We start from the raw sequence: 26861 nt of genomic DNA on the forward strand, positions 1-26861 counted from the left end.
TTTGAATCACAAATATTTACATAATAATATTAATAATAATTAAGAATTATTAATATTTACATTGACAACATTATAGGTTAGAAAATGCACAAAAAATCTCAGTTGTTTTGCTGTTTTTGTAATTGCTTTTATGAGTGGTCACTGAAGGGTTGGACAAAAGATGCACATTTTAATGGAATCATGTCATAATTTATGAAGTACTCAGTATAAACACACCTTTCCTTTCCAACTCATTTGAAGTTATGTCTTATAAAGACTCTTGTAAAGTGCATTGCTGTTTCCCATCAGCTTTGTCTGAACAACCTTTACAAAGGAAGGTGTCAAAATCTGCCATAGTTCCAACTTGTAAAATGGATTATTGGATTTTCTAGACCCACAAGTTTAAAAGACCAAATCACAACAATCCTTCAAACCCTCTCCTTAGTTAATAACTAACACCTCCTTAAATTGCTGTATTTAATATACAATATACAAGTGCTCCTTTAATATACAAAATAATGTCTAATAGGTTTTGTCTATGTAGAATAGAGAACTAGTCTTTATTATGCTAAGTTGTTGTTTTTTTTTGTGCTGTCTATGGAATGAACTACTGTTACTTAATCATTTTGGCGTTCCTTCTTGCAGGTCTAAGTGTTAGGGATCCAATAGTACAGTTGGTGAATCCTGTTACTGTTTTGACAAGTTACAATAGAGTTCATACAAGCTCATCAATGATGAAGTACATGAGGGAGAAGAATAAAACAAGTTGGTAATGACTGACACATGAAACAAAGAACCAAAAAAAGATTAAGGGAATAAGAGTTCAATGCTCTGAAGTCTTTTTATTGGGAAGGAAGAAGCAATTGTGATTTGGTAGTTCACTCCCTTGGTGTCAGACTCAAGATGAAAGAGTTTGTGGATTTGAATGTCTAGTTTGCCTTCTCTGCAGAAGGAGAAATTTGGAAATAGATGTTGTATGTAAAGTCTTGTCTTGAATACACCGAGATTTGTTCTGTAGCTGGACAAGTGTAGCTTTATATTTTAATACATTTACAATACAAATGCATTTCAATACCAGTAATGTATTGTCGAAATCACAGTGGCTTAAAATTGTGTGCTTCATGTACCTTTACTAAAACAAAACTATGTAGTATTAATAATGACAACAAAGTGGAGTTATTGAGGAAGAAAATCCATAAAGATTGTGGAAGTTCAGTTGGTTGTCTTTTGTTTTTCTTGTATCTTCTGTTTTTGACTTGCAGGTGTTGCACTTCTGTAAAAGGCTTATTGTTTACTGATGCTACATAGAATCAGGAAGGGAGTAGTTTTGATTAGGTAGAAGTACTTTAAGGATTAGTGAGGATTAGTGTTCATTCTTGTGAACTTGAATCTTTACCCAAACTTGGTCAGACTTTGGGCTTATAATAATCAGAATATTTTTTGGTGATGTAAACAGTAGCAGACGAGAGCTGTTGAAGGAGAATTCAGTAAATTTATTCATTTCCAACTCTTGTTCTTTTTCAGGTCGTCCTTTGAATATTAATCTACAGTTACCTCAGTATTTCAGAGTTTGTTCATAGTTTGGGTAAATGATGGCTCAGCTCCAGCAAGGAGGTACAGATGAAAAAGAGAAGACCACTGCATTAAAGGGTATGAGTCTTTTTTGCCTTTTTTTACATATATTGACATTTCAGAAATTATTGTTTAGGAAAGGAAAATAATATGATATGATTATAAGTTAGAGCTTGGGAATTACAATACTAGAAGAGACTCTTAGTCCACCTGTGCTGCTGCTTATTGTCTAACAGTGTGTCCATTTATCAGTATTTTCGTAAGATGGTATAAAACGTAATGATACATGGTAAGGAGTAACAGAATAAACTATTCGTTGCTTTTTAAAGTGTTCATCATTGTCCTTTTAGAAAGTTGACTGACTTTTATGTTCTTAGTTTTCAGAAGTTTTGATTTAATTTGCGTGATGCTTTTGTTTTTAAAAGCATATTACAGCTTTTAAAAAGCTCTCGGACTAGAGTGCTAAAAGGGAAAAGGCTTTCAGGACATTGATATCCATATTGGTTTAATAAAGTTCCCATTGTATGTTTTAAAAAATAAACACATCTAAATGACTTAGGGGTAAAAATAATGTACATAAATGGCATATTTTAGATAGTGGCATTCAGCTTTGGAAGTACAGAAAGTTGGTAAGACCTACAAGTAAACTAACCAAACCTTGATTTAAAGTGTTTGCATCGCACAGTTGTATTCTAAATTGTCTTTCAAAGGAGAAAAAATAACAGTTTGCCACTCAAGTGTACATCCTGGATTTCTATCAAAGCATTATTAGAAAGCAGTGTTCCATTACATGTGATGATAGATGGCGTTTCTTCAGTTGCAATTGAGTTTTTGTGAAGTATTTGGTGAAAACCATGTAGTGCTTTTATAAAACTTTGCGCCAATTCTGTCCAATTAGTATCTTTTGAGGAAGCTATAGTTCAGCTTTGGAAGTAAACTCCCATTTTATACATGGCATTAATTTAATTATCTTTAAGGATTAGTGCTAATGATGTGATTGAGTGATTTTCCATTTAGCTATAGAAGGTCTCCTGCAGATCACTCAGTTTTCAACTCTATTGAACTATTTCAAATTGAGTTGGAAAGTCCAAGACCTTAGGTAAGAATGGTAGATCAGATTTGGAAAGAATTGCCAAGCTGTAAGACACTTTAGATAATTTTAATTTGAAAAGTTGCACAAGAAGAAAGTGAACGTGTCAGTGGTTTCAGCTCAGAACAGGTGCAGTTCTCCTTAGTGACTGATGAAAGCTGTAAGTCATGACAAGCCGTACCTATTGTGAATAAGCATAATATACCTCATATACTATGGTCCTTGATACTCAGGAGATTGATTTTTTTTTTTTTTTTTTTTTTTTTTTTTTTTGTTGTTGTTGTTGTATAGTAAGTGACACTTCTGTGTAAATACATCTCAAAATAGATCATGGTAAGATGGTATGGAAACTCAAGTGAAATTAAATTCTAGGGATGCAATGTCACTGGAGTCTCCTCACCAAGGAGAGAAAGATGTGCTAAAGACTTGCTACCTTGATCTTGTTAAAGTACAAAGGAAGAAAGGACACATTTTTTACATCCTGTTGTGGGAGACTTTGACAAAATTCTTTTCTTTTTCCAAATCATTTGGTTGAGAACCAAGGGAGCTTCTGCAGAACTTCCAAAGGACAGTGTACAAGAGCAAACACGTTATTGCTTGCATGAATTGGATTGCTGTTAAACAGATGTGATGTAAAAGTGAGCTGTGGCTGACAAAGACAGATTTAGAATAATCCAATCAGTATCTGGTGTTATATAGACATTTAGATGCTACAGAGATATTGAGAAGCCATAATACTTGTTGGAGAAATGTTGAATTTCAACAACCATACCAGATGGCTTTTGGTCCTCCAGCTTTGCCCAGTGGAATCACTCAGAAGGAAGAACTGGTGACAATCATGGATGCTGGAATAAATGTAAAGTGAAGAGTTGTAGAAGTGCAGGTCAAGGAACTCTCAAGAATGTTAAAGATAATTTTCAGTACATTTTAAACAGTAGAAATTCCAAAGTGTTGAATGTGTCAATCCTAAGTTTAGGTAATGTGGGTAGCCTACTGGCAACAAGACCAAGCAAAAATAGTGGTACAAAATATAAAAATAATCATTTTAAGTAATACAAAGATGGAAACATAGTTAATGCTGAATGAAACTTAAAGAAAATTAGTCTTTTCGAACAATTTTCTTTTTCTTGAGCTACAGCATTGGATAATAATAAAGGTAAAAATCCATATACTTAGAACATTAGGAATACTTAATGTATTTCCTTGGTAACACACAGTATCTTGATTTATGAAATAATTATAGTTCAAGTCAGTTTAGCGCTCTGGAACAGAATGTTTGTGTGGTCTTCAATTTCATCTAATGAACAAGTAGGAAAATGTATTTTGGTGAAATCCTACTGAATTGTTTCTTGTTTTTTTTTTAAATTAATAATCAGAAAATATGTTAGACACATAGCACTGCATTGTGTGGGTGATATGCATTGAGAAGAGATCATTGTACACTATTACCTGTGTAGCAGTAATTGTTTGGTAGATGTAAAGATGTCCCCACAAGTCTGCCTCTGCTTAAATGTAAATCCTTAAATCTAGGGTAAAGAATGTAGATTATGCTAATTTTAGTGTACTTGCATTGGTGACTGTATGTAGGCTGTACCAGGCCATACAGTCCTAATCTGAAAAGCATGTGTATGCCATGGCTTGCTGTAAAGTGGATGGAAGTTTCTCTACCTTGAGGGCTGTTAAAGGGGGTGGCTGAGCGAAGGATTTAGGCCTAACAGCCTGGGTATCAAAGGAGGGGCTGAAGACTGGTGTGGTCACACATCTGGTGAATGTCAGTGAGATGATGTCCTCAGATAATCTGGACTCCTCAAGAAGGCATTTAAGGTGCTATCAATTATTTGAAACTGAAGCTAGAGAACTTTATGTTAAAACCATGATGCATACCTCAGAGACTTACTTTCTAACATTGAGGTAATGAATCATTGAAACAAATCGCTAAGTCTTTGGTGGCTTCCCTTTCTCTGGACGTTTTTAGATTAACATAGAGATAAATAGGTAGGTAAATAAATAAGTAAATAAATGAGTATGTATACAGGCAGTGAAGTCCAGCTTTTGAACCTTGAACAGGATTTCCATAACAGTGTCCTCTGTTTAGTAATACTGGGATATTCTTCTGTCTGTAAGATCTACAAATATCAGCAAATGCATGTTTTTAGTTTTACAAAGGAAATAAAAGACACAGCATGCGTTATGTATTTTTTCTTTTCCTTTTTTAGATTTATTGTCTAGAATAGACTTGGATGAACTAATGAAAAAAGATGAGCCACCACTTGAATTTCCTGATACTTTAGAAGGATTTGAGTACATTTTTAATGAAAGTAAGTCATATGTGCTTCGTAAGGACCATATGTACAATAATGTTGAGCAGTTATCAGAAGTTGTATTATACCTTATAAGTCCCTATTAAAATTTCATACTTTCCTGTTAGGATTGAAATTTTAAACTTTAGTGCTGATAGACTTGTAAATCTGAGGCCTGTTTTTTATTTCATACAATTATCACAAAAATCCCTCATTTCATACAATGTTGTGGAGTTGTACTGGGCCTACTTTTATGACTTCTTGTTTTCTGTTACAAAAATGTTGTTGATACAAAAATTCTGAAAGTAATTTCCATAGCATTTAAAAATCAGAATTAAAGATTGGTCACTCATTTAAGGAATGTTTTATTTCCTGATAAATTTTTATTTCTACAGAAGAAGTTGTTTTTTAGATAATCATTTGTCCCAGCTATTCCATTAATACCAATAGGAAAACACCTATGTATGTTGATAGAAGAATAAGCAATATGATAGACTGTCTCTTCTGGTATAGAACATAATTTTACTTTGCAGCCAAGTGTGTGACAACTGCAAGCAAGTACTTCCAGCTAGCTCAGTCTCTGTGTTAAATGACTTAGTATTTATAATTTCCAGTGCATGCATTTTAAAATCCAGGTGAGAAACAAACTTCTGAACTAAAGTAATACGAGACTGCAAGAAGTGACTGTTTCAAGATTGTTTAAAACCTGTAGAACAAATGGGAATGTTTACAATTTTACTTCTTTGCAGTGCCTGCTCTGTGAACAGAGGAACTTTAGTTTCTAAATCTGCCTGTTTCACATCTTCCACTTTTAAAGGAAAAAAAAGAGCTTTCCTTTAAATGATAGTCATTTATGCAACACTTAGCTTTTTAATACCCTGATGGCTTTCACAGGTAGGTACTTAGAGACTAAAAGTGTCATGAAAGTGATGCTCTTTCTTTGATGGAAGGAGTTCAGCTCTGTCACTTTTCAGCTCCTTATTTTTAGATCCGCACAGTGTCTGTCTTCCTTACTGACTTCAGAGTTAATGGTTCATATGTGGCTGATAAAAAGGGCTGAAATTTAAATTTTGGGGAATGAATTATTTTACTGAATATTCCATTACTAAACCTCACAGCCTGAGTGACTTCCATAGAATGGAGGAAAACCTACCTATTACATATGCTAAGGGTCACCAAAGCAAAAAAGTCACCATTTTGCTTTTATATATTTAATTCAAATGTTCAGTTGTGTATTTTTATGTCTTAATCATGCTTCTTTTTATGGTGGAAAAGTACAGAAGTTTTTTGTTAGATTATTTAAATCTGAATGAGGCAGGGGTTCCAGAAAGTCAAAACGAAAAATATAGCAGATATTTGTTACTTGTGGCAAGAGTCAGTTCATGTTCATGAATGCCATATTTGAAGAGTATGTATCTGAGAAGAAGCAGCTGAAAGTAACGTTATTATGAAAAATATGAGAAGGAAGATGTTTGAACCCAACACAGGGGTAGGAAACTGTGGAGAAATACTTCCGTGGTATCTAGTACATGAGGTAAGGCAGGTCTGGAAAAAAGTTAAATCAGCAGATAAGCATAACTATTAGACGTCAGACATAACATAGACATCAGATCTTAAACATTTTATTTAAGGCATCAGGAATCAAAGTGTGAAAGTTCTGTAAATACATGAACCAAGTAATTTTATTCTATCCAAGAGGAAACAATACAGAGGAACCTTTGTTTCAGCTTTGAGAGTTTACTGGCACGTATCACTGTTTTTAATGTTTCACTGATATACTGCAGTTTTCTGTCATAACTTGTGTTTTGTCTGATAGGCTGAAACATTGTTGGTAAAATATTTGTTCTTGTAGTTGGCTTCCTACTGGTTGCCTTTTTATTATTATCATTGTTTTAACACAGTCCATGTCTTCGCAAGTGGTTGGGTTTGGCGTTAACTTTGGCTATAAACAAGGTCAACTACAGGAAGTTACAATGAGAGCAAAAGTAGCATGTAGTTTTGCTCTGAACAAGCATTCTGCTTTATTCTACTGTTGTAGTCTCAGTGAACCCTAAATCTAGGAGGTCTTACTTGATTTCATCTTGGGGTTAAGATATTTTCCCTAACTGCAGACATGGTTCTTTTCAGATTAGCTTAGAAAGTTGTTAAGCTTGAAGATATTTCCCTTACTACCAGCTTCCAGCTCCCTTTTGTATTTGCATTTCTTTATAATGCAGTTAGTTTTGAATTAGAAGATTTGTAGTTACAATTCAATCACCTGCAGATCAAATATTAACTGCTAATGTTTACATTTCACTGTTAATTCATAGCAGTTGAGATGTAAATATGTCTTGTGAAGTACTCTGGCATTTGATATCTGTGTGCAATTTCACTGTCATAATTTCTGTTTAGCGTAATCTAGCAGTATATACAATAAAATGGGAGTGCAATTTTTTATGCTACAATTGTTTTCTGTTAAAAAGCCTATAACCAAAAATGAGGAGGAATTCATAATGGCTGGATTTTTAGATGTAGACTTCATTTAAAATTTTCAGCAATTGAGTGTGTCTTACTTTAAATGAAGTATATTAACTATAATGATTTTGTTTCATTTACAGAAGGGCAATTAAGACACATTAAAACTGGGGAGCCGTTTGTTTTTAATTATCGTGAAGATTTGCATAGATGGAATCAAAAGCGCTATGAAGCCCTCGGAGAGGTACATAATTTGTGTGGGTGCATGCATGTATGTATATCCCTCTGTGTAGCATTTAAATATATGCACACATTTAATATATGTGCGCATATGTATGTGTATATGTGTACATATAAAGGTGTGTATGCGGATGTATATGTGGGTATGTATATTTGTGTGTGTGTGTGTTCATGTGCTATGGATTTTGTTCTGTTTCTCTGTAGATGCAATATTTTTGCATACATTAATAAAGTTTTAGTGAGGTTCCAGTCATTTAATATAAAGTATTTCAGGATTTGCTGCATATTAATGTTCTAACAGTAATTTCTATTGTTTGCTATATAGCTTATGTGGTGATTTAGATTACTGTTTGACTTTAGTATATCTTCATAATAGAATATCATCTACCTACGTATGTCAGATTACACAGTACAGTATTTTCTTTAACCTTAGTCACCTCATGGATTAAAAAGCTGCGACAATTTTCTTTTTGGCTGAAGATAAATGCATTGGTTGATTTTCTCATGTTACCAGGAGATACCAAGAACCACTAAATAAAACAGAAATCTGAAGATTAATTGCTTCATTATCTGTTGGTGTATTTGGATGCTGCTGGTACTTTCTAGGCAGTTCAGCCCCCCATAACTACCTGCTCACTCCTCACTGTGGAATAGGGGACAGAATCGGAAGGGTAAAAATGAAAAATTCACAGGCTGAGTTACAGTTTAATAGGTAAAATAAAAGCTATGCACACAATAAGAAATCAATTCACTTCTTTACATCAGCAGGCAGATATATAGCCATTTGCAGGAAAGCAGGGCTTGTTTGTGCATAATGGTGCCTTAGGAAGAAAAGTGCCTTATCCGTACCATCCTGGAATGGGTTTAGGTTGAAAGGGGCCTTAAATGTCTTCTAGTTCCAACCCCCTGCCATAGGCAGGGACACCTTCTACTACATGAGGGTACTTGAAGCCCTGACCTTGAAGGCTGACAGGGCTGGGGCATCCCGAGCTTCTCTGGGCAGTCTTCCAGCGACTCAGCACCCTCACAGTCAAGAATTTCCTCCTAACATCTAATCTAAAGCTACCTGCTTTTGCTAGGTTTGAAGCTATTGCCCTTTGTCCTATCACTCCATGTTTCATGTTCTTGTCAGCAGTCCCTCACCAGCTCTCTTGTAGCCCCTTTACTGGAAGCTGCTGTAATGCCTCTCTGGTGACGTCTGTTCTCTGGGTTGAGCAGCCCAAAGTCACTCAGCCTGGTTCATGGGAGAGGTGTTCCAGCCCTCTGAGGGTGCTCCTTGCTTGCTTGCTCAGCTTTTGTCAGCCTGGGCTCTCTGCTGCAGCTGCCCAGCTGTTTGTCCTGCCAGAGCTTTGTTGCCAGGGATTGATGAAGCTTGCTTTTTACCTTATTCCCATCATTTTTGCCAAGAACTGTGGCAGGGAGTAGAAAGTGAGTGGGGCTACTGCAGGTGCTTCTCACATGTTTCGCTTTGTATACTTTTCCAAATAAGGGGTAGTGCTGTGTCTTGATACACCCTTCTTCTGAGAGAAAATACTGTTGCATGGCCTGTGTGTATGGATGGTTTTGTGTGTCTGCACTGTTCAAATATTCCCATTTTCCAAATAAGTGAGTTGGACAAGACATGACTCTAAAGATCAGTGTGGGCTTCCTGTGTCACCACACTTTCCTATGCATATTTGGAAATACATGGCGGCTTTCACATTCTGTGCATCTGAAAAGTATGTGTACTTCAACCCACAGTAGTATGAAAAGCTATTTGTGACTTTTTTTTTGGTGCACTTTTTCTGGGACCAGGGATCTTGTATCTGTGATCTGTTGTACATTTTCCTTAGTTATAGTCATTCTCCATGTTCCAGTTTGAATGATCTTTTAAAATGCACTTTGTTTATATTGGTAGGTAAAGATCAAGGAAGGCTTAAGGTCAGATATCTGACAGGGAATTGTTCTAAGTTGTCTGCTTTGTGTTTTTAGAGAAAAAACTCCCTAATTTGTCTTTCAGTCTTTTTCTACTAGGTGCTCAGTACCACATAATTGTTTGAACAAGCCACAGATTTATAGTTGCTCCATTGTCTGGTTTTGATGTAGTTATTTGGGAACACAGGAGGTGCTGTTCCTTGGTATTTATTCACATAAATAAAATCTTGTTTTGTGCCATAAACTAGTGGGTCACTGATGCAAACGTTGAATAATACTGGAGTGGTGTATCACCCTCTGATAAGCTGTTTTGTAGTCTAAGGTGAAGATGTGTTTAGCAAACTGTGGCAGCTTAAGAAGCAGTCACTCAAATGATTTGTAGAGTGATGTAGTAAAATCTGGCCTTAGGCCTTTGCTTTGAAACATCATCCTTTGGTTGTAGGAGTTCTTTAAGTGCATTTAGGGTTCAGTTATGTAGCTTGCCATCCAGTGAGATAATGAAGTAGCTATATCTGTATCACTGAACAAAATTGTTTTATGTATTCAGTGTTTCCATTGTTAGTTCAGTCATTGCATGCTGGTTTTCTAATTTTTAAAGAATATGTATATCCTGCACAAGAAAGCTTTTTTTTACTGTGCATATACATAATATACATATATATATATATTTGTTTGTTGTGGAGTGTTTTTAATGTGTTTTATTGATTTTAAGAAGTGAGTGTACTCCCTGGCCTTATAATACCAGCATCATTCTCTCTTTTCTGAGCATTAATAAATTTCACTTTGGTTATCCATGGGGTTTTTTTGCTGATAAAAATCATGAATACACTGTCTGTGATGTTCTGCCATTTTTCTGATTGTGTGGAAATTGGTTCTTCAAAAATCAAAACGGTTTCCATACATCTCCTCTCCTTATATCTTTTTTTTTCTTCATTCACTGATCAGTTATTTCAGGCACACAATTTTCACACAATTTTTTCCTGCAGCCTTTTGATATGTGTTGTTAATAGACAATTTAGTGAACTGTTAATAATTTTGTGATTCTGGTTCAGTCATTGCTATTGTGGCATTGAATTTTGTAGAGAGCCTCTCCATTTGCTTTTTAAAAATTAAAATGGCAGCAGAAGTGCATAGAACATAGTGTTGCAGCTGCTTCGAACTGATGATTAATCTTTGTGGCAAGTTTGAAGTATGATTGAGAAAAATTTTGTGCAACAGTTTAGTTATTGCAGGCTTTTGCTGACTTTCTGCTTTCATACTCACGTAATATCCAGAGTGTCCTAGCATCAGAAGGTGGATATTGTCTGTTGCTTTGCATGTATCTTACAGCCTAAAGGCAGTTATAATTTGTTGATTACTTGGAGGCCATTGAACACTGGCATTAATATTTTTGGGAATGCCTTCACTGATGAAGAGACTTTTACGTGTGCTGACAGTTTACTTCTCTACCAATGTCTTGGAAAATTCAAAGAGGATTTGTAAATATGTAGATCATAATGTGGACCATAACATAAATATCTCTGTGATCCTATTCAAGTTAATGCCATGTCTTGCAGTTGCAGCCGTTCTGACCTGCAAAAGGATCTACCTGCCTGTAGGCAGGTAGTAGCAAAAGAATTGAGATGGTTTTTTGCTTTCACCGTAGTATAATATTTTGTATTTATGTAGAACAGATACGTTAAAGAAAGAAATGGAACACTTAAATCAGAAATTCCTGGTGTCATGTATGATAAGATACAGTTAATTTTATGTCATCAAAGAAGTCTTGTTCCACTAAATAAACTGCTTTAAAGTATGGTCACAAGTATTAGATCCAGCTCATCACAAAGTAGATTGCCATCAAGGTTAATATTTGATTAGTGTGCGTGGGATAAGTATGTAAAATTATGACCTTGACACCCATAATTCAGATGGCTGGGAGTAAAATTGGATTTTTATTTCCAGATCTCCTTTAAGTTAAAGAACAGCTTGGTCTCAACATGATTTAAAAAATAAGTGTTCACCTGCTACTAATTTCCTCCTTGGTTGCAAGGATCATTATTTTTTTTTGATGACTGAGAGGCTATTTACATAGCACAAATGAAAGCATAGAGCAGCAGAAGAGGACATGTAAGTTAATGAAGAAGGAAGCATTAAGTAGTCTGCATTTGAAAGAGTAGCTTCTTGCATGAATAACCCAAAATCTGATGATAGGCTGCACGTGCACCTGATAGTACTTAAGGTCCAATCTTGCAGCCAAAGCTCATGTGAATAAACTCAATAGGTCTGATCTTATGAATAAGGGCTTCAGGATCAAGTTTCAAATAAAATGTGCAGATTATTAGTAGAAATCCTTACACTCTTAGTTTCAGTTTCTTTGCAATTTGTCATTGAACACTCCAGATTTTCTCTGGCTAGCAACACTTTGATATAAAGTACATGCTTCACACTATGATCGAGCAAAATTGCATATGTACCTCGACTTCTTAAAACGTATTTGCTCTTACTTATGTAGTATTTAGAAAAACTCTTACTGAGTCAATGAAATAAATTTATAGTGATGTAATGTATTGTTGGATTAATGAACATTTGCCTTTGTGGAATGCCTGCTTGGCTTGGCCTGTTGAAGGGTTTTCCTGTTCAGAGATGAGATACCAAATACTTAACGGGTGTCTGTGAATTGAATTTTTTCAGTGTCTTGTTCTACGGCCAAATAAGGATGAACTTCCATGGAGGTAGTAAAAAGGTTTTCTAAAACTCCTGTTTCAGAGGGAGAGTGAAAGCATCTAATTCAAATATCTCCCCTGTCCTGATTTCTGAAAGCGGTTAATTTCTGGTTTGTGTGATCTCCTCTGATAGTGCTGTTTCTCTGCAAGTTATGCCCCATTTTGGTGGTTTAGGAGTGGTACTCTTCAATTCAGTCGTTCCACTGAGGCACTCCAAACCATGTGCTGCTTCCTTCCTTCCCCCTCCCTCTCTTCCCCTGTGATATGATGGAGAGCATTGGGGGCAAAAAAAGTAAATATGATGGGTTGATATAAGAACAATTTGCTGGAAACAGCAGTGAGATAAGAAAATCAGCAGAAACAGCAAAAATATTAATAGCAAAGAGTGTGCAAAAGCAAAAGAGTGATTTCCATGCAAAAGGCTCACCATGGAGGTCTGATCCATGCAGCCAGGCTCCCTTGCTCCAGAAGTGAGCCCTTCCCTGTTTGTGGGAGGTGCAGAATAATCTTGGGGTCCTAGCGATGCCCCTGCTCTGCTGTGCAAATGAGCCCTGTCCTGACCAGAATCAGGGCCCCCATCTACTAATGAACATTGCAGAAGGCTTTTTGCTTTGGCAAAATTTTACAGTGGAATCCATGTCACAAAAAATATTTACAATTGCACCTCTCCTTGAGCTACACATCACATTTCCCCATCCATCTATATTACCCATGAAATGCACTCAGGTCCTTCAGCAAAAACAATCCCACTGATGGGTTTGCCTTTGTTGGAGGCCAACTAATCCAAACTGTCACCCCTAACAGATTCCTCATATGCACAATGTAACTCTGTCCCTTCTGTGGTATGTGGGGATTTTCATTGGGCAGGGCCAGCTAGATTGGAGCCTGTAGCGTTAACTAACCAGGTAGTCTTCAAATAAATGTAGATCCCAGTGTTTGAAGTTTCCACCACCCATTGCTTTCAATGTGGTTTTAATAGTCCATTGCATCATTCAACCACCAGAGGCTGGTGCATGACAGGGAACGTGATAACCCACTCAATCACTCAATATTGTGCTCTCTGGCCATGTGGTCTTATGAGGCTATTTTTGGAACCAGTCTCATTGTACTGATGCCTTTTCCTGGTCTTAAATAAGTGAGAGCCAGACACACTTGATGGATAAGGGGTTTTTACCTCGGTAGTTTAATAAGAATGCTGTGGTGCACCATTTCATCAAGGTGGGATGTGCCGCAAAGCACACACACTATAGATAGCGTATACAATTTATAGACTTTACTAATTAGCATACCTAACAAATATGCCCCAATGGAAGGCCTGGATGAATGGCATGATATTCCCCCATTCTAGGAATTCCCCCCTGGATGGGCCAAGTTTTTAGTTTGCAGGATATGTTCTAGAGAAAACCTTCATTTCCCAGATAGTGTAGGGTTTTCCAGCCTCCTCCTATAACGCCTCTACGATGTTTGGTCTCCTGGCCTAACAAAATATTCTAGGGCTATGTTAAGTTATCAGACATAAGGAATTACAAGTATGCGTGCTAAAAATACTGAGCATACGTGAAGGTTATATAAGAGGTATATAAAAGAAAAGGCAAAACATCATCTTCACAACTTCATCAGTACAACTCCATTTTTTCTGGGGTGCCATGTTGCCATAGGATTTGCTTTCTGAGGCCCAAGCTGTCATTCCAGCTCCCTGTGAGGCACAGGGTTAGGGTGAGGGCAATGTAATTATTAACCTGCCAAACCTTCCGCTATTTGTATTTCAGCCATCATCCACCACACCACAGGGGCTGTACCTGCTTGGCCTGCTTGATCACAGTGCACGTTTCATAGTTATGGATCAGCTGGGAAATAGTGTCCATCGTTAAATCCACCCCATAGTTAAGCCACAAGCCCATCTGTATTGTTACATCTCTTCCCTGCTGGCCTGAGGCATCATGGGCCCACCAACCAGCAATAATTCACCCTTCTGCTGCCAGTCCAGATCCACCTGAGGCACTTTAATTGGCAGCCCAATCCACCTGTCCATTCTTGAAATGCTCTTCAGATTCCTGACTCCTGTGTGCATGTATTGCATACATGAAATGCCTTTACAGCCAGCTTCTCTACCTGAGTAGTGATGTCTTATCACAATTCTTCAGCCCAGATGGGTTTACCTCTGTCCTGCCAGCTGGTGTTTTTCCATTGGTCCAGCCACCCCTGCAGTGCATTTCCTGCCATCCACAAGTCAGTGCAGAGGTGCAGCACTGGCCATTTCTCTCAGTCAGCGATATCTAAAGCCAGCTGGATGGCTTTCAGCTCTGTGACCTGACCTGATGCACCTTGTCCCCCCATAGCTTCTGTGACTCACCATGTACAGCTGCTTTCAGTTTTCAGTGTAGCCCAGCCATACAGCAGGAGCCGTCAGTGAAGAGATCATATTCCTTTTGATTTTCTGGCAGCTTATTATATGATGGGGCCTCATCAGCATACGTAACTTCCTCCTCCTCCTCTTCTAATGATAATCCACATTTTTTCCTTCACGCTGAGTCATGATCCCTGGGCACTGACATTTGCTGTTTAAGCTTTCTGTGTGATGAGAGTTATCCAATTACTCCACATAGTATTGGTGGCATGTTGTGTGGACGGGACTTTGCCTTTGAACATCCAGCCCAGCACTGGCAGTCAGGGTGCCAGGAGAAGCTAAGCTTCGGTGCTCATCACTTCTGAAGCAGCTCAAGGTCCTTCATAAGCTGCCAGAATCTTTTTCAGTTGTAATGTAGTGGGCCTCAGATCCTTTGTATCCCCAACTCCAGAACCCCAGCGGTTCATCCTCCTCATCTCTGGTACTTTTCCAGAGATTCCAGGAAGGACCGTTCTCCCTGACTGTAGTGTAGACCATGTTTTTCACATCCTCTCTTCTTCTTACTGCCTCTAGAACTACTGCATGAAAAATCTCCTGTTTGATTTGTTAAAAAGCTTGCCATTTAGGACACCACTTAAAATCATCCTTCCTCCAGATCACATGCTAGAGAGGGCTCACAATCTGACTGTAATCTGCAATATGCATCCTCCAAAAACCCACAGCATCTATTCTTAGCCTGTGTTTCCTTCTTGACGGTTGGCAGGGACATAGCTGCTACTTGGTAGACCATGTCCATTCGAGTCCAATGGTGTCCATCTTGCCATTTTACTCCCCAAAAAAAAATTTCCTGGACAGGTCCCTTGACCTTACTTTTCTTCACAGCAAAAGCAACCTTCAGAAGGATTTGGATTATGTTCTCCCCTTTCTCACAAACTTTCTCTGCTATGTTCCCCAGCAATGTGGTGATGTCATCAATGTAGGTGTTCTGGAGTCTCACCCTTTTCCAGTGCAGTCTGGGTCTGTCCAAGGTAGATAGTGGGCCTGGGTTTCCAACCCTTGCACATCCAGTTCCAGGTGTACTTTATGCCCTTCTAGATGGCAGCAAACTGTGGCCTGCACTCATGGCTAAACATATGGAGAAAAACACATTTGCAATGTCAGTGGTGGCACCATTTTGGTGCCTTGACTCCATACTGAAGTTCCAGCTCACCTGGCACAGCAGTGTTCGGTGGTGGTGTGACTTTTTTCAGGCCATGATATTCCACTGTCAGTCTCCACTGCACTTACCCACTGGCCATATGGGACTACTAAAGGGTGAGTGAGCCTTGCTGGCCACTCACCAGAGTGGTTCTCCAGAGCCCATCTCATGGCTGGGGTTCACAGTCCTGGCTGACATGCTGCTATCAATGGTGCACTCCTTTGGTAGTGGTTGGTGCCTGCTGTTCTTCAACCCTCAGCAGTCCCACAGCAGAAGGGTCCTTTGAGAGACCAGGCAAGGTACTTAGTTGTCTGACTTCCTCTGTCTCCACAGCAGCTCTCCCAAAAGCCTACCAATGGCCTTTTGGGGTCCTTGAAATACCCTCTATTACAACCTGCCCTTGAAGGTGAGGGTAATGCAGGTTCTTGCTGATAGACCCTCTTGGGACAGATTTGAGTGAAATGACAGAGTCATCAGTGTCTATAAGTATATATAAGTAAGTTTATTTTAGAACAGTTTTGTTGTAATGAAAAGCAGATATGTAGCTGATTTAGTTATTATTGTATTGGTTTAAGATAATTTAAGAGGGACACTTAAAATAAGGTACTTAAGCAATAAGGGGAAATTATTATGAGTAGATGTAAGTGGAAAAAATATAACAGTTTATTGAAGAAATTGAATAGTGACAGGCAAAAAAATAACAGCTGTTTTTTGTTTTGTTTTGGTTTTTTTAAATATAGAATAACAGCAGTAGTATTATGATTTACATGTAAAATGTTCACTAGGTAGCTGGACCTGACCCCTTGGCAGCCATGGTACCCTAACCAGAAGAGACCCCTTCTCCCAGCAGGAGAGTCCCTTCCTGATGGCACAGCAATGATGTGAGCTGGTATAGAATAAAGTCTGGGTCCCAGCTATGCCCCCTCCAGGCTACAGCAAAAATGTTCTGTTCTTGCCAAAAAAACCCCTGTTCCTGCCAGACCAGGACACCCATCTACTAATGAATATTGCAGAAGGTTTTTTGCTTTAACAAAATTTTGATGTGGAGTCAATGCCACAAAAAACATTTATGGCTGCAATGTTTGGACAGAAATATAAAGGTAGGCAGATGAGAGAGATAGCCAGGATCTTTAAAATATGTAAAGGTGTGATCTCATTTCTTACTACACAGAGAAGAATCTATGTGGAACAGAGAATCTTGAGTGTACGAGCTGAAGGAAGAGCCTAAATGAGCCTTATCACTTTATGGACAGCAAAGGCAGTTATAAATGCAGTACTTTAGGAATCCATGCCCTATGTGTTATAGGGGGTTTTTTCATGCTAGTTTGATTATTTTCAATTTTTGCTAGGTAAGTGTGAAATAGAAAAATGGCAAAGAAGACTTTAAACAAATCAGGTAAAACAATTAAAATTGGGGCATAATACGGAATTTCTCTCTAATAGTAGTTCCGAAGCTCTAAGTAATACGTTTCTAGAAAGTTCCAGTCTTTTCCCATTTTTGAATCAATGTCTCTGATAATAGAGAAAGTTAGAGGCAGCTGAAAAAAATTTAGATTAAATATGTGTACAGTCTTGGTAATTTTATGAAGATGTGAGCTTTTAACAGTTGGTTAATTTTCGGCATTTCTTTTTTCTGAGTGAAGTAAATGGACAGCTAGGATTCAGGACTACTTAACAGTACCTACAGAAATTTAAATATGAATCTTCATTACATGCAGTATATTCATTTGCATATGCTAAATCAGCTTTCAAAATCTGGTGTTTGTGAAGACTTTTTAGTGGCATGATTATGTCAGATGTGCTTCAGTGAACTCTTCTAGTTTGCAGGCAGCAATTGGCAGTACGTTGGTTCATCAGAGTAACATGACAGTTCTCGAAAGGTTCAGAGATAGTTTTATAATTATTGTTAGCATGATTTTTGAAAGAAATGATAAGCATCTCATAAACCCAGATGGGAGTTTGTTACGTTGTTGATAAATGTGTTTTACATTTTTAAATTGATAAACAGTGAAAAGCGGAAAAGATACAATAAGGCAGATGGTTGTTTATAAAGCACTTGTAAGTTGCTGCAATTCAAAGAATGGTACTAATTGTTAAAAAGGAGACAAAAATTGGAATAGGGGGAGTGTTTCAATGAGTTCATCATAAGCTTTTTAAAAATAAAACCTTCAGCAGCTTTAGTTCAATTAGAACCATCCTTGCCATTCTAGTTTACATGCAAAGGTTTATGCTCTCAGTTCTTAACTTCTGTACCCGCCATTTTCATGTAGCTGAAATTAAAGCTACAGCTAATCTACCTGTATGTATCCATTTCTTTCTTTTTCTTTTTTGTGGCTTGAAAAAAACACAAAATTTATTGCACAGCAGAATGAAGTTGAATTATCACTGAACTTATTGTTTCCATAAAAAAGAATGAGCAAACTCCAAAATCAAGCAGACATTTTACAACAAGGAAGTAAAATGGTAGCTAGTTGACTTGTTTTTTGTTCAAGGAGTGGTGAAGAAAATGTTTTTTGACAACTGTGTGACCAAAATAAATACATATTTAAGTAGTGCTTAGGCAGAACACTAGTCAGTATGTGTGATGAAACAAGTTGGTGCACCTTTGTCTTGTGAATGTTTAGGTCGACTTTCCATTAGTGATCTTAAAAGTCTCCATGAAAGATGAAGTATTTTCCTATGTTTTCAGCATGAGTTTTTTGAAAAACAGATATGTAGATTTACTGCCTTGATCAAGCATCTCTTCTAAAATATGTTTATTTTCAATTGCAGAACTCTGGAAGAGCTTGTTCTTTCACAGGATTTTCAGCTTTTGCATGATAAAGACTTCTATGCTTTCTGTATTTTCAACAAGATACCTATACATTTAATTTCTCTGGGGATATTTTTATTAACACTTAGCAGAGCACTGATATTGTCAGGGAAGCTGTATCAGTTGTGTCAGTCTTGAAATAATTTGTTGAGTTGCTGGTCAGCAACTAGTTATATCAGGCTGGTCAGCTAAAAAAATGCAGAGTGCCTTCAAGCAGGAACATCCTAACTCTTATAATAGCTACAGGTCTATCTGCCTGCTCTAGTGGTGCAGCTTCTGGGTGTAAAGGACATCCTAGATGAAACTCTGGTGAAGTGCAAGAGGTAACCATGGGTAGATGGAGCTAGACTTACAGTATGACTGTGAAGCTGACTTCTAGGGGAGAAAATGTTGCTGATTTTCAAGTTTTATAAGGTGGTCATATGTAATGATTCACTTAAGTTTTGTGAAGTTTGTATGAAAACTTTAGAAGAAGCAGCTCAAATCTTCTGTAGCTGTTACCTTAACCTCTGGGAAGGATACTGAATGTCAAGACTGTACAGTCAGAATGTGACATAGACCAAGAGAAGAAAGAACAACTGTTTTAATGTCTTGCTCCATAGTTAAATCCAAAAGAATTAATTGCTCTAGGCAATGTTGGCCTACTTTTATGCCACTTCAGGATAATATTTAAGCTCTGTGAAAAGTTTGAAAGCTCTTCATATGCAACTGTGTTCTTTCCGTTTTTGGTACCAAAACAGCTGTGCTTTCTACATGCTGCCAGGTTTTGACCTTAGCTTTAATGATGGGAAAAGTAGTTTCAAGCTCCTGCTCTGAGACTATTTAAAAACTGCATGTCTCAACACCTAGCTCTAAAACTCTACAGGGAGTTTGTAGGTTTGATCAGGACTGTGTTCTTATGTAGCTTTCAGTATGTGTTCTTTAGAATAGTGCTTTCTAACCTGAGGGTAAGCACACAAGAGAAAGCAACTAGGAAAGCAAACCCAGGACTACTTAGCAATCCATGTCTTTACTAGAAAAATGTGTAAAGGTCTGCACACTTCAGGTTCAAAAATACTTAGGTCTTTAAGAAATCAGAATAAGCTCATCCTTCAGTGAGAGTTTGTTTCCTTTACAGTGTATCTGCTTTAAATATCAAAGCTGTGCCTTTTTTAGGTGCTCCTGTTGGTATGGATCCTGCCACCTCTTCCCAAATTCCTCTGTTATTCAGTTCAGTGGGAAAAACCTGGTTGTGTGTACAGACTAAGGAACAAAAGGCTGGGAAGCAGTGCTGTGGAGAGGGACTTGGGGTTTTGGGTTTTTTTTTTTTAGTGCAATGCTGCATATCAGTAAACAATGTGCAGCTGGGGGCATCAGGCCCATCAGTGCCAGCCAGTCAGGGGAGGGGATTGTCCTGCTCTGCCCTGCACTGGGGTGTCTCACCTTGAGTACTGTGTGCAGTTTTGGGCACCATAATATCAAAAAGATATTTAAGCTATTAGCAATCTGAAGGAGGGCCACGAGGATGGTGAAGAATCTGGATGGGAAGCCTTATGAGAAGTGGCTGAGATCACTTGGTCTGTTTGGCCTGGAGGAGACTGAGGGACGACCTTGTCACGTCCTCAGCATCCTCACAGGGGGAAGCAGAAGGGCGAGAACTGAGAACTTCATTCTTGTGTACCAGTGACAGGACACAGGATAGCAACATGAAGCTATCATGAAAGAAGGTGCAGGTTAAAGATAAGGAAAAATTTCTTCACACAGATGCCACTGAACACTGAAACAGATTCCCAGGGAAGTGGTCACAGCACCTAGGCTGTCCGTGTTCAAGAAGCATTTGGACAACACTCGGGGACATGGTGTGAATCTTTGGGCTGTCCAGGGCAGGAACAGGAGCTGGATTCAGTGATCCTCATGAATCCCTTCTAACTCAGTTTATTCTGAGTGTCCGCTCTCTCCTTCCTTCGCCCAGTGCTTCATAGTCCCGCTCTCGCCTGCACCACCCACTATGAAAATTTCAGTTTCCAAGTTCATATTGCCTTCCACCAACTCATATTTCAAGACATGTGTCATGATGCACTTCAAAAGGTATTACCTGATAGTACGTATGCCATTACTCAATTCTACTGTATTTCACAAAAGTGCACGTTAAGAGTGTTGTGTGCCTTGAAACCAGTTTATAGTAGTAGGAAAGGAAACAGCTTGTTTGATAACATTGGTTTATACTCACAGTTGTCAGCCAGGAACAGAACCCTTGTTTGTCCTGAATTTCGATCTACTGTTAAGTTTACAATGTCACATCACTTCTTTTTGAAGTGTTTAGGGAATGTCAGGGACCACTGGATGCTACTTTGCTAGGACTATATAAGGATTAAACATGAAATAAAAGGTCTGATAAATTCTTGCAGATATCAGCATAGTTCAGTGCTCTTGGTTGCAGTGGTCTAGTATGCAAAACATACTTCCAGATGTATATGGTTGTAGGTAAATAAAATGAAAATAATTTTCACAGCAGGTAAGTAGAATTCACCTTCTGGAAGTTACCAAGTTGCATACTGAGTTCCCCATCAGTAAGCTAAAACTGGAAATTAATAAAGTATGTAATTAATATTTCTTTCTGGAGTAAATCTTCCTTTATACACATACTGTACGACTGAGTAATTTCAAAGGAAATCTGTAATATGATATTCACTTACCTTTCTGTAAGACAAATCTGATGTCAGTTCACAGTCAGCCTAAGAATTAAAATATATTTTTTATTTTCTTCAGCTGTCTTTTAGAAAGTTATTCTCTTTGGCAAAGTAGTCAGTATATTCTTCTAGTTTCAGTTTCTTGGGCTTACCTTTCCATCTTCACAGGAAACCAAATGAGGATTTTGTTAGTTAGTCTAGAAAGTTGCATTTATTTGGTTGCAATATTAAATGAACTGCTAGTAATTTTTGACATAAAAATAGCCTGTAACCCTAGAGATAATATAGGCAAAATGAACACAAGTAAATCATCAGGGGACTAGGAGTGGAAAGTGAACATTTTTAGTGTCATTTAATATTTTGTTGGAAATATGGCTGCATTTTTGTGGAGAAAAAGGATACATTCAGTAACACATAACTTCCTTAGATTATAGCAACTTATTTTTGGATGCTTTGCAATATTCAGGAGTGCAAATGCTCTCGATATTGCATTTCAAGTCATAATTTTAAGAGTACCGTGTTGGGAGAATATTTCTAAGCAGCAGAAATAGCAGAAGAAGCCATACTTCTCCTTAGCAAAACCAAGATTGTTTGGCTGACTATTAAAAGGAGCGTTCAGTCGAGCAAGGGATGATCTCCAGACAACTTGCAGGCAATTTAGAAGAGGCTTTAGGGACAAATGGGCGTAGCATGCCACTGAGGATGTGGCACTGCAGTTCATGGGCAGTTCTCCTGAGCAGGGGTAGCACAATGGGTGCAGACAGGCTCTGGGTGATGGGTTGTGTCTTTTGGTTGGTCGTGGGTTGGTTTTTTTTCCAAGCAACGGTTTACGAATGGTCAAAAGCCTGCTGCTGCTGCTGCCAGCAAAACTGCGCTAAGCCCAAAGAGAACCCGCCAAGCCTGGGGCAGTACCAGAGCACAGTGCTAAAGGCACCTGTGTGTGGTGTGAGCTGGTGAATGATCTGCTCTGTCAGGTAGCAGAGCTTAAGCAAGAGGTAGAAAGGCTAAGGAGTATTAGGGAGAGCAAAAAGAGAAATCGACTTGTGGAGTTACAGCCTTGCAACCTGAGAGAAGCTTGGCAGGAATCAGAGGAGCCCTGTCCTATAGCCTCGTCCTGCAGCCACTGGAGCTGGACGAATGCCGGCTAGCTGCTCCCGGAGTGGCTGGAGGAGACCACGGATTCCGCCACTCCCAGGTTCTTCGCAAGAACACCGGATAGTGGTGCCATCTGCGGCATGGGTGGCGCAGGCGAGAGCAGGACTACGAAGCACTGGACGAAGGAAGGAGAGAGCGGACACTCATACCGGTGCCAAGGCACTGTATTGTCCCAAGCGGGGCCAGTGACGGTGTCGGAGAAATAAGCGTTTGGGAAGGCACTGATAAAGGGAATGGGCGTGACAGGAGGAGACACGAAGGAACCAATAAACGAAGCCTAGGGGAGGAGCAAAGGGCACAACTGAACCAATAAGTATTGCATGGGGGAGGGAAAAGGCTCAGGAGGCGAATCATATCTTAAATAAGGGATAACTGACATAGAAGTTTATCGAAATAAAGGGGGGGGGGTGTGGTTATAGTGATGGACAGGGAAACTGGGCGGCACCAGGAGGGAGGAGATAAACTTAGGAGGACATAAAGGGAAGCTCTAGGGGATCGGTTACCTTGACAGACAGGTCACTGGCCGGAAAACGAGGGACGGATAATTCAGGGATGAACCATTATAAAAAAAGACTGGATGTGGCACTTGGTGCCATGATCTAGTTGAGGTGTTAGAACATGGGTTGGACTCGATGATCTTAAAGATCTCTTCCAACCTAGAATTTCTGTGATTCTGTGATTATGAGGGAGGAACAGGGCGGGAACCGAAGGTCAAACCATATTCTCAATTTATAAAAAATAGCCAACTTTACAACAAAACCTGTATAAAACACACAATGCTACACCATCCCTCTTACCATCAGGCAGAAGGAGGAGACCTAGCAGGCGGGGGGAATGGAAATGGGTACCTACTCAGAGAGGTAGCAAAATTCCCTCCTGACCCCCATCACTTTCCCAGGTGCCCTTACAGAATAGGTACAAGCCCTGGGTCCAGAGACTCAGGCAGATGATGGTTAACAAAAACATCTGGAGAGTGTCCCAGGTGCACTTTGTCTGTCAGATGGATCACAACCTCAGGAAATTAAGAATAGAAGAAGGGTAGTGTGAAAAGTTCATCACCTAAGGGGAGCTGAGGGCCCTGTATGTCACCCAGACCCATTCCACAGGGAAGTCTGCTGCTCTCCTGGGGCCCAGGTGTGGGATATCAGCAGGAGATTCCCTGAACTAATTCATCCCTCTGATTATTACCCACTGCTGCTCATCCAGGTTGGCAGTGATGACAAGAAGGGTACCAGGTCATTTGAAAGGACATCAGGGCTCTGGATTGATTGGTTGATGGGGCAGGAGCACAGGTGTGGTTCTGCTCAGTTCCTTCAGGAGAAGGGATGAATGATAAAAGGAATAGGAAAACCCACTTATCACGGAATGGCTACTTAAGAGCTGGTGCCATCAGAGGAATTTTGGTTTTTCTACCATGGGCAATTTTTACAGCACTAGGCCTGCTTGAGTCAGATGGGCTCCATCTGTTCAACAAGGGCAAAAGGATTCTAGCCCATGAGTTGGCAGGGCTGATTGAGAACGCTTTAAACTCGGTTTGGAGGAGGAAGGGGCTGAAACCAGGCACTCCAGAGGTGAGCCCAAGGGTGGTAAGCTGCAGTCAGGGGTGAAATCACAGCTGAAGTGTGTGGACACTGATGCTTGCAGTGTGGGTTACAAACAAGGGGCTGGAAGCCATGGCACCGCAGGAAAGCAATGGCAGAGTCACCATCACAGAAATGTGGTGGGATGACTTGCAGGACTGGAGCACTGCAGTGGACGGCTCAAGCTCTTCACAAGAGACAGGAGAGGGAGAAGAGTGGAGGGGTGGCTCTGTATGTTAGGGAGGATCTGGACACCATGGGACTTGAGATTAATGACAGTAAGATCAAGTGCCGTGGGTAAGAATCAGAGAAAGGCCATCAGGCTGACATCCTGGTGGGAGTCTCCTACAGACCACCCAACCAGGATGAAGAGATGGATGAATTATTGTATAAGCAGCTGGAGGATGTTTCAAGATTGCCAGCCCTTGTTCTTGTAGGACATTTAACCTGCCAGGTATCTGCTGGGAACTCAACACGGTGGAAAAGAGGCAGTGTAGAGGTTCTTGGAGTTTACAGAGGAGAGCTCCTTGTCACAGATGGTGAGTGAGCCTGCCAGGGGTGAGGCTGCTACACCTGCTGTTTGCAAACAGAGAGGAGCTGCTGGGAGATGTGGGGGTCATCTTGAGCACAACAACTACAAAATTATACAATCTTTGGTGAAGTAAGGAGGGGCCTCCACAAAATTTCTACCCTGTATTTCCAGAGGCTGTACTTTGTCCTATTTATGGCATTAACTCAGAAAGTTCCCTGAGAAGCACTCCTTAAAAACAAAGTGGTCCAGGAAGGTGGACATCAAGAAATAAATCTTGTAGGTGCAGGAGCAGGCCATCCCTATGTGCTGAAAGAGAAGCCAGTGGGAGAGTGGCCTGGCACACCAGGGAGTTTTCACGGGAGCTCAGAGGAGAAAAAAAAGAAGGTTGAAAAAGGAGTGGGCAACTCAGGAAGTATTAAAGGATGTTGTTAGGTCATGCAGAAACAAAATTAGAGAGGCAGAAGCTCCATTAGAAGTTAGTCTGGCTGCTTCTGTTAAGAATAATAACAAGTGTTTTATAAACATTTTAATTAAAAAAGGATAAAGGTAAAAACAACGTTCTTTATTGAATACTAGGGGGTGAAAATAGTCATCAAAGATGAGGAAAAGGCTGGTGTGTTTCACAGCTTAGTTTCAGTGTTCAACAGTAAAACTGGTTATTGTCAGGACAACCAACCTCCTGAGCTGGTAGACAGGGACAGGGAGCAGAGATGTGCTGTAGTCCAGAAGGAGGTAGTAGTGACCAGCTGTGCTACACAGATGTTCACAGGTCTGTGAGGAAGAGAAGTCTTGTGAGGAACTTCTTAAGAAGCTGGGATTGTTTAGGCTGGAGAAAAGGGGTCCTTTTCAGTTAAAAGTAAGTAAATCCTGTTTATTTTGACTCACTAGTATTCTGGAGCACAGAGGCAAAATGGTGAAGACATCTTGCTGTGAAGAGAAGGTGTTATTTAGAGTTCTGCTATGGATTAAATAAAATTAATCCTTCAGTCCATCTGTGAATATTTATCAGGCTATTTCTGCTGAGCAATGAAAGGTGGCAGAATTAGATGATGCGTGACACATCACTGTTTTTTTTGTCCATGACTACAAAAGCTGGTGTGCTTTAACTATGTTAATCTGGTATGTCAGTTGGTTTTGGCATGGATTTTTAACCTTTTGAAACTGTAGCACTGCCTCACCACCTTAACAACTTTTTTTTTTTTCCGTAATAGTTGGAATAATCAGAACTGCTCTTTCTTCCAGATCCCTTTTCATAATTCATCTCTACTATGAAATTTAGAGATAAGATAGTTGTAGCTCTGTAGATAGGATTGGCATATTGAATTGCATTCATAATCTTCATTTAAATTTGTTCCGCTGTTAAACTTTTGAGCTTTTTTAGTTTCCTGTTTTCTTTTGCAATCTTTTAATCATCGTGTTTCTCATCTCACCTTGCATAAGGGAGTCTTGCTTTCTGCTGAGGTTTAATTGCTTGTGGTGCAGGTGCTTGATTGAATTATCTGCTTAGTATTGATACATATATATGCGTATGTATATTTTTTAAAAACTGAGAATTTCCATAAGATGGTCTTAGTAATTAAGCCATTTCTAAAGCCAAACAATTGTCAAGTGGTTTCTAAAATTAGAGATGCTTCTCTTAAAAAGGGAAAAAAAAAAAGGAAAACAAAACATAAACCAACAGGTGTCAGCAAAGACCATGTAACGAAACATTGGGTCAAATCAGATCAACAGTGTGTGCTGCACTCATGACAAATCCCTGTTGTCTTTCATTTAATTCTCTTGAAAGATCTTGAGATCTTATTTCTGATCAGTCTGCTCAAAATACAAAATATCACAATTGTGTGTGAAGGTTGAATTGAATGGCTTTCATTAGAAAACACAAGAAACCACATAGAGATAATGTCAATTCCATCTTATTTAATTGTTCTGCCACGTTATAATCCAAGTGAGGTCTTTGTGGATTTTTAAAATACCATTGATTTTGTTTCTCTTTCTCTAATTTTTTTTTCCTTTTTTAGCCTGCAGTGAACTGGGGTTTTGGAAAGTCCATTCAGCTTTTAGGGTCTTTTGTTCTAGAATTGTGACGGTGAGGGGTTTTTTGGGGGGGTTTTTTTGTGGGGTTTTTTTGGGTTGTTTTTTTTTTTTTTTTTTCTTGTTTTTTTTTTTTTTTTGTGTTTGTTTGTCCCAGTGTTGAGGTAAGTTTATCAAAGAGCAGTATGTCAAAAAGTTCATTGCATCTCTCATTAGGATGTATTGGGAGATTTGTCACCTCAGGGTCAAAATAAAGCTCATTCAACCAAGGCTATGGCACCCA

General features: G+C 39.0%; 1 protein-coding gene across 6 annotated transcripts in view; it reads left to right on the top strand.

Moving 5' to 3' along the window:
* ARB2A (ARB2 cotranscriptional regulator A) overlaps positions 1-26861 on the top strand; it is a 261677-nt gene that overhangs the window by 21501 nt on the left and 213315 nt on the right. For 4 of the 6 annotated variants that reach the window (XM_063179805.1, XM_063179806.1, XM_063179808.1 and 1 more), the window contains 3 exons: positions 1504-1629; positions 4858-4959; positions 7539-7639. In XM_063179805.1, the coding sequence (XP_063035875.1) occupies positions 1569-1629; positions 4858-4959; positions 7539-7639 (264 nt within the window). In that variant the 5' untranslated portion in view covers positions 1504-1568. The remainder of the gene's footprint in view (positions 1-1503; positions 1630-4857; positions 4960-7538; positions 7640-26861) is intronic. The other 2 variants (XM_063179809.1, XM_063179810.1) reach the window with 1 other exon arrangement.

Source organism: Melospiza melodia, chromosome Z (assembly GCF_035770615.1).
Source record: "Melospiza melodia melodia isolate bMelMel2 chromosome Z, bMelMel2.pri, whole genome shotgun sequence".
NCBI classification, from domain to species: Eukaryota; Metazoa; Chordata; class Aves; order Passeriformes; family Passerellidae; genus Melospiza; species Melospiza melodia.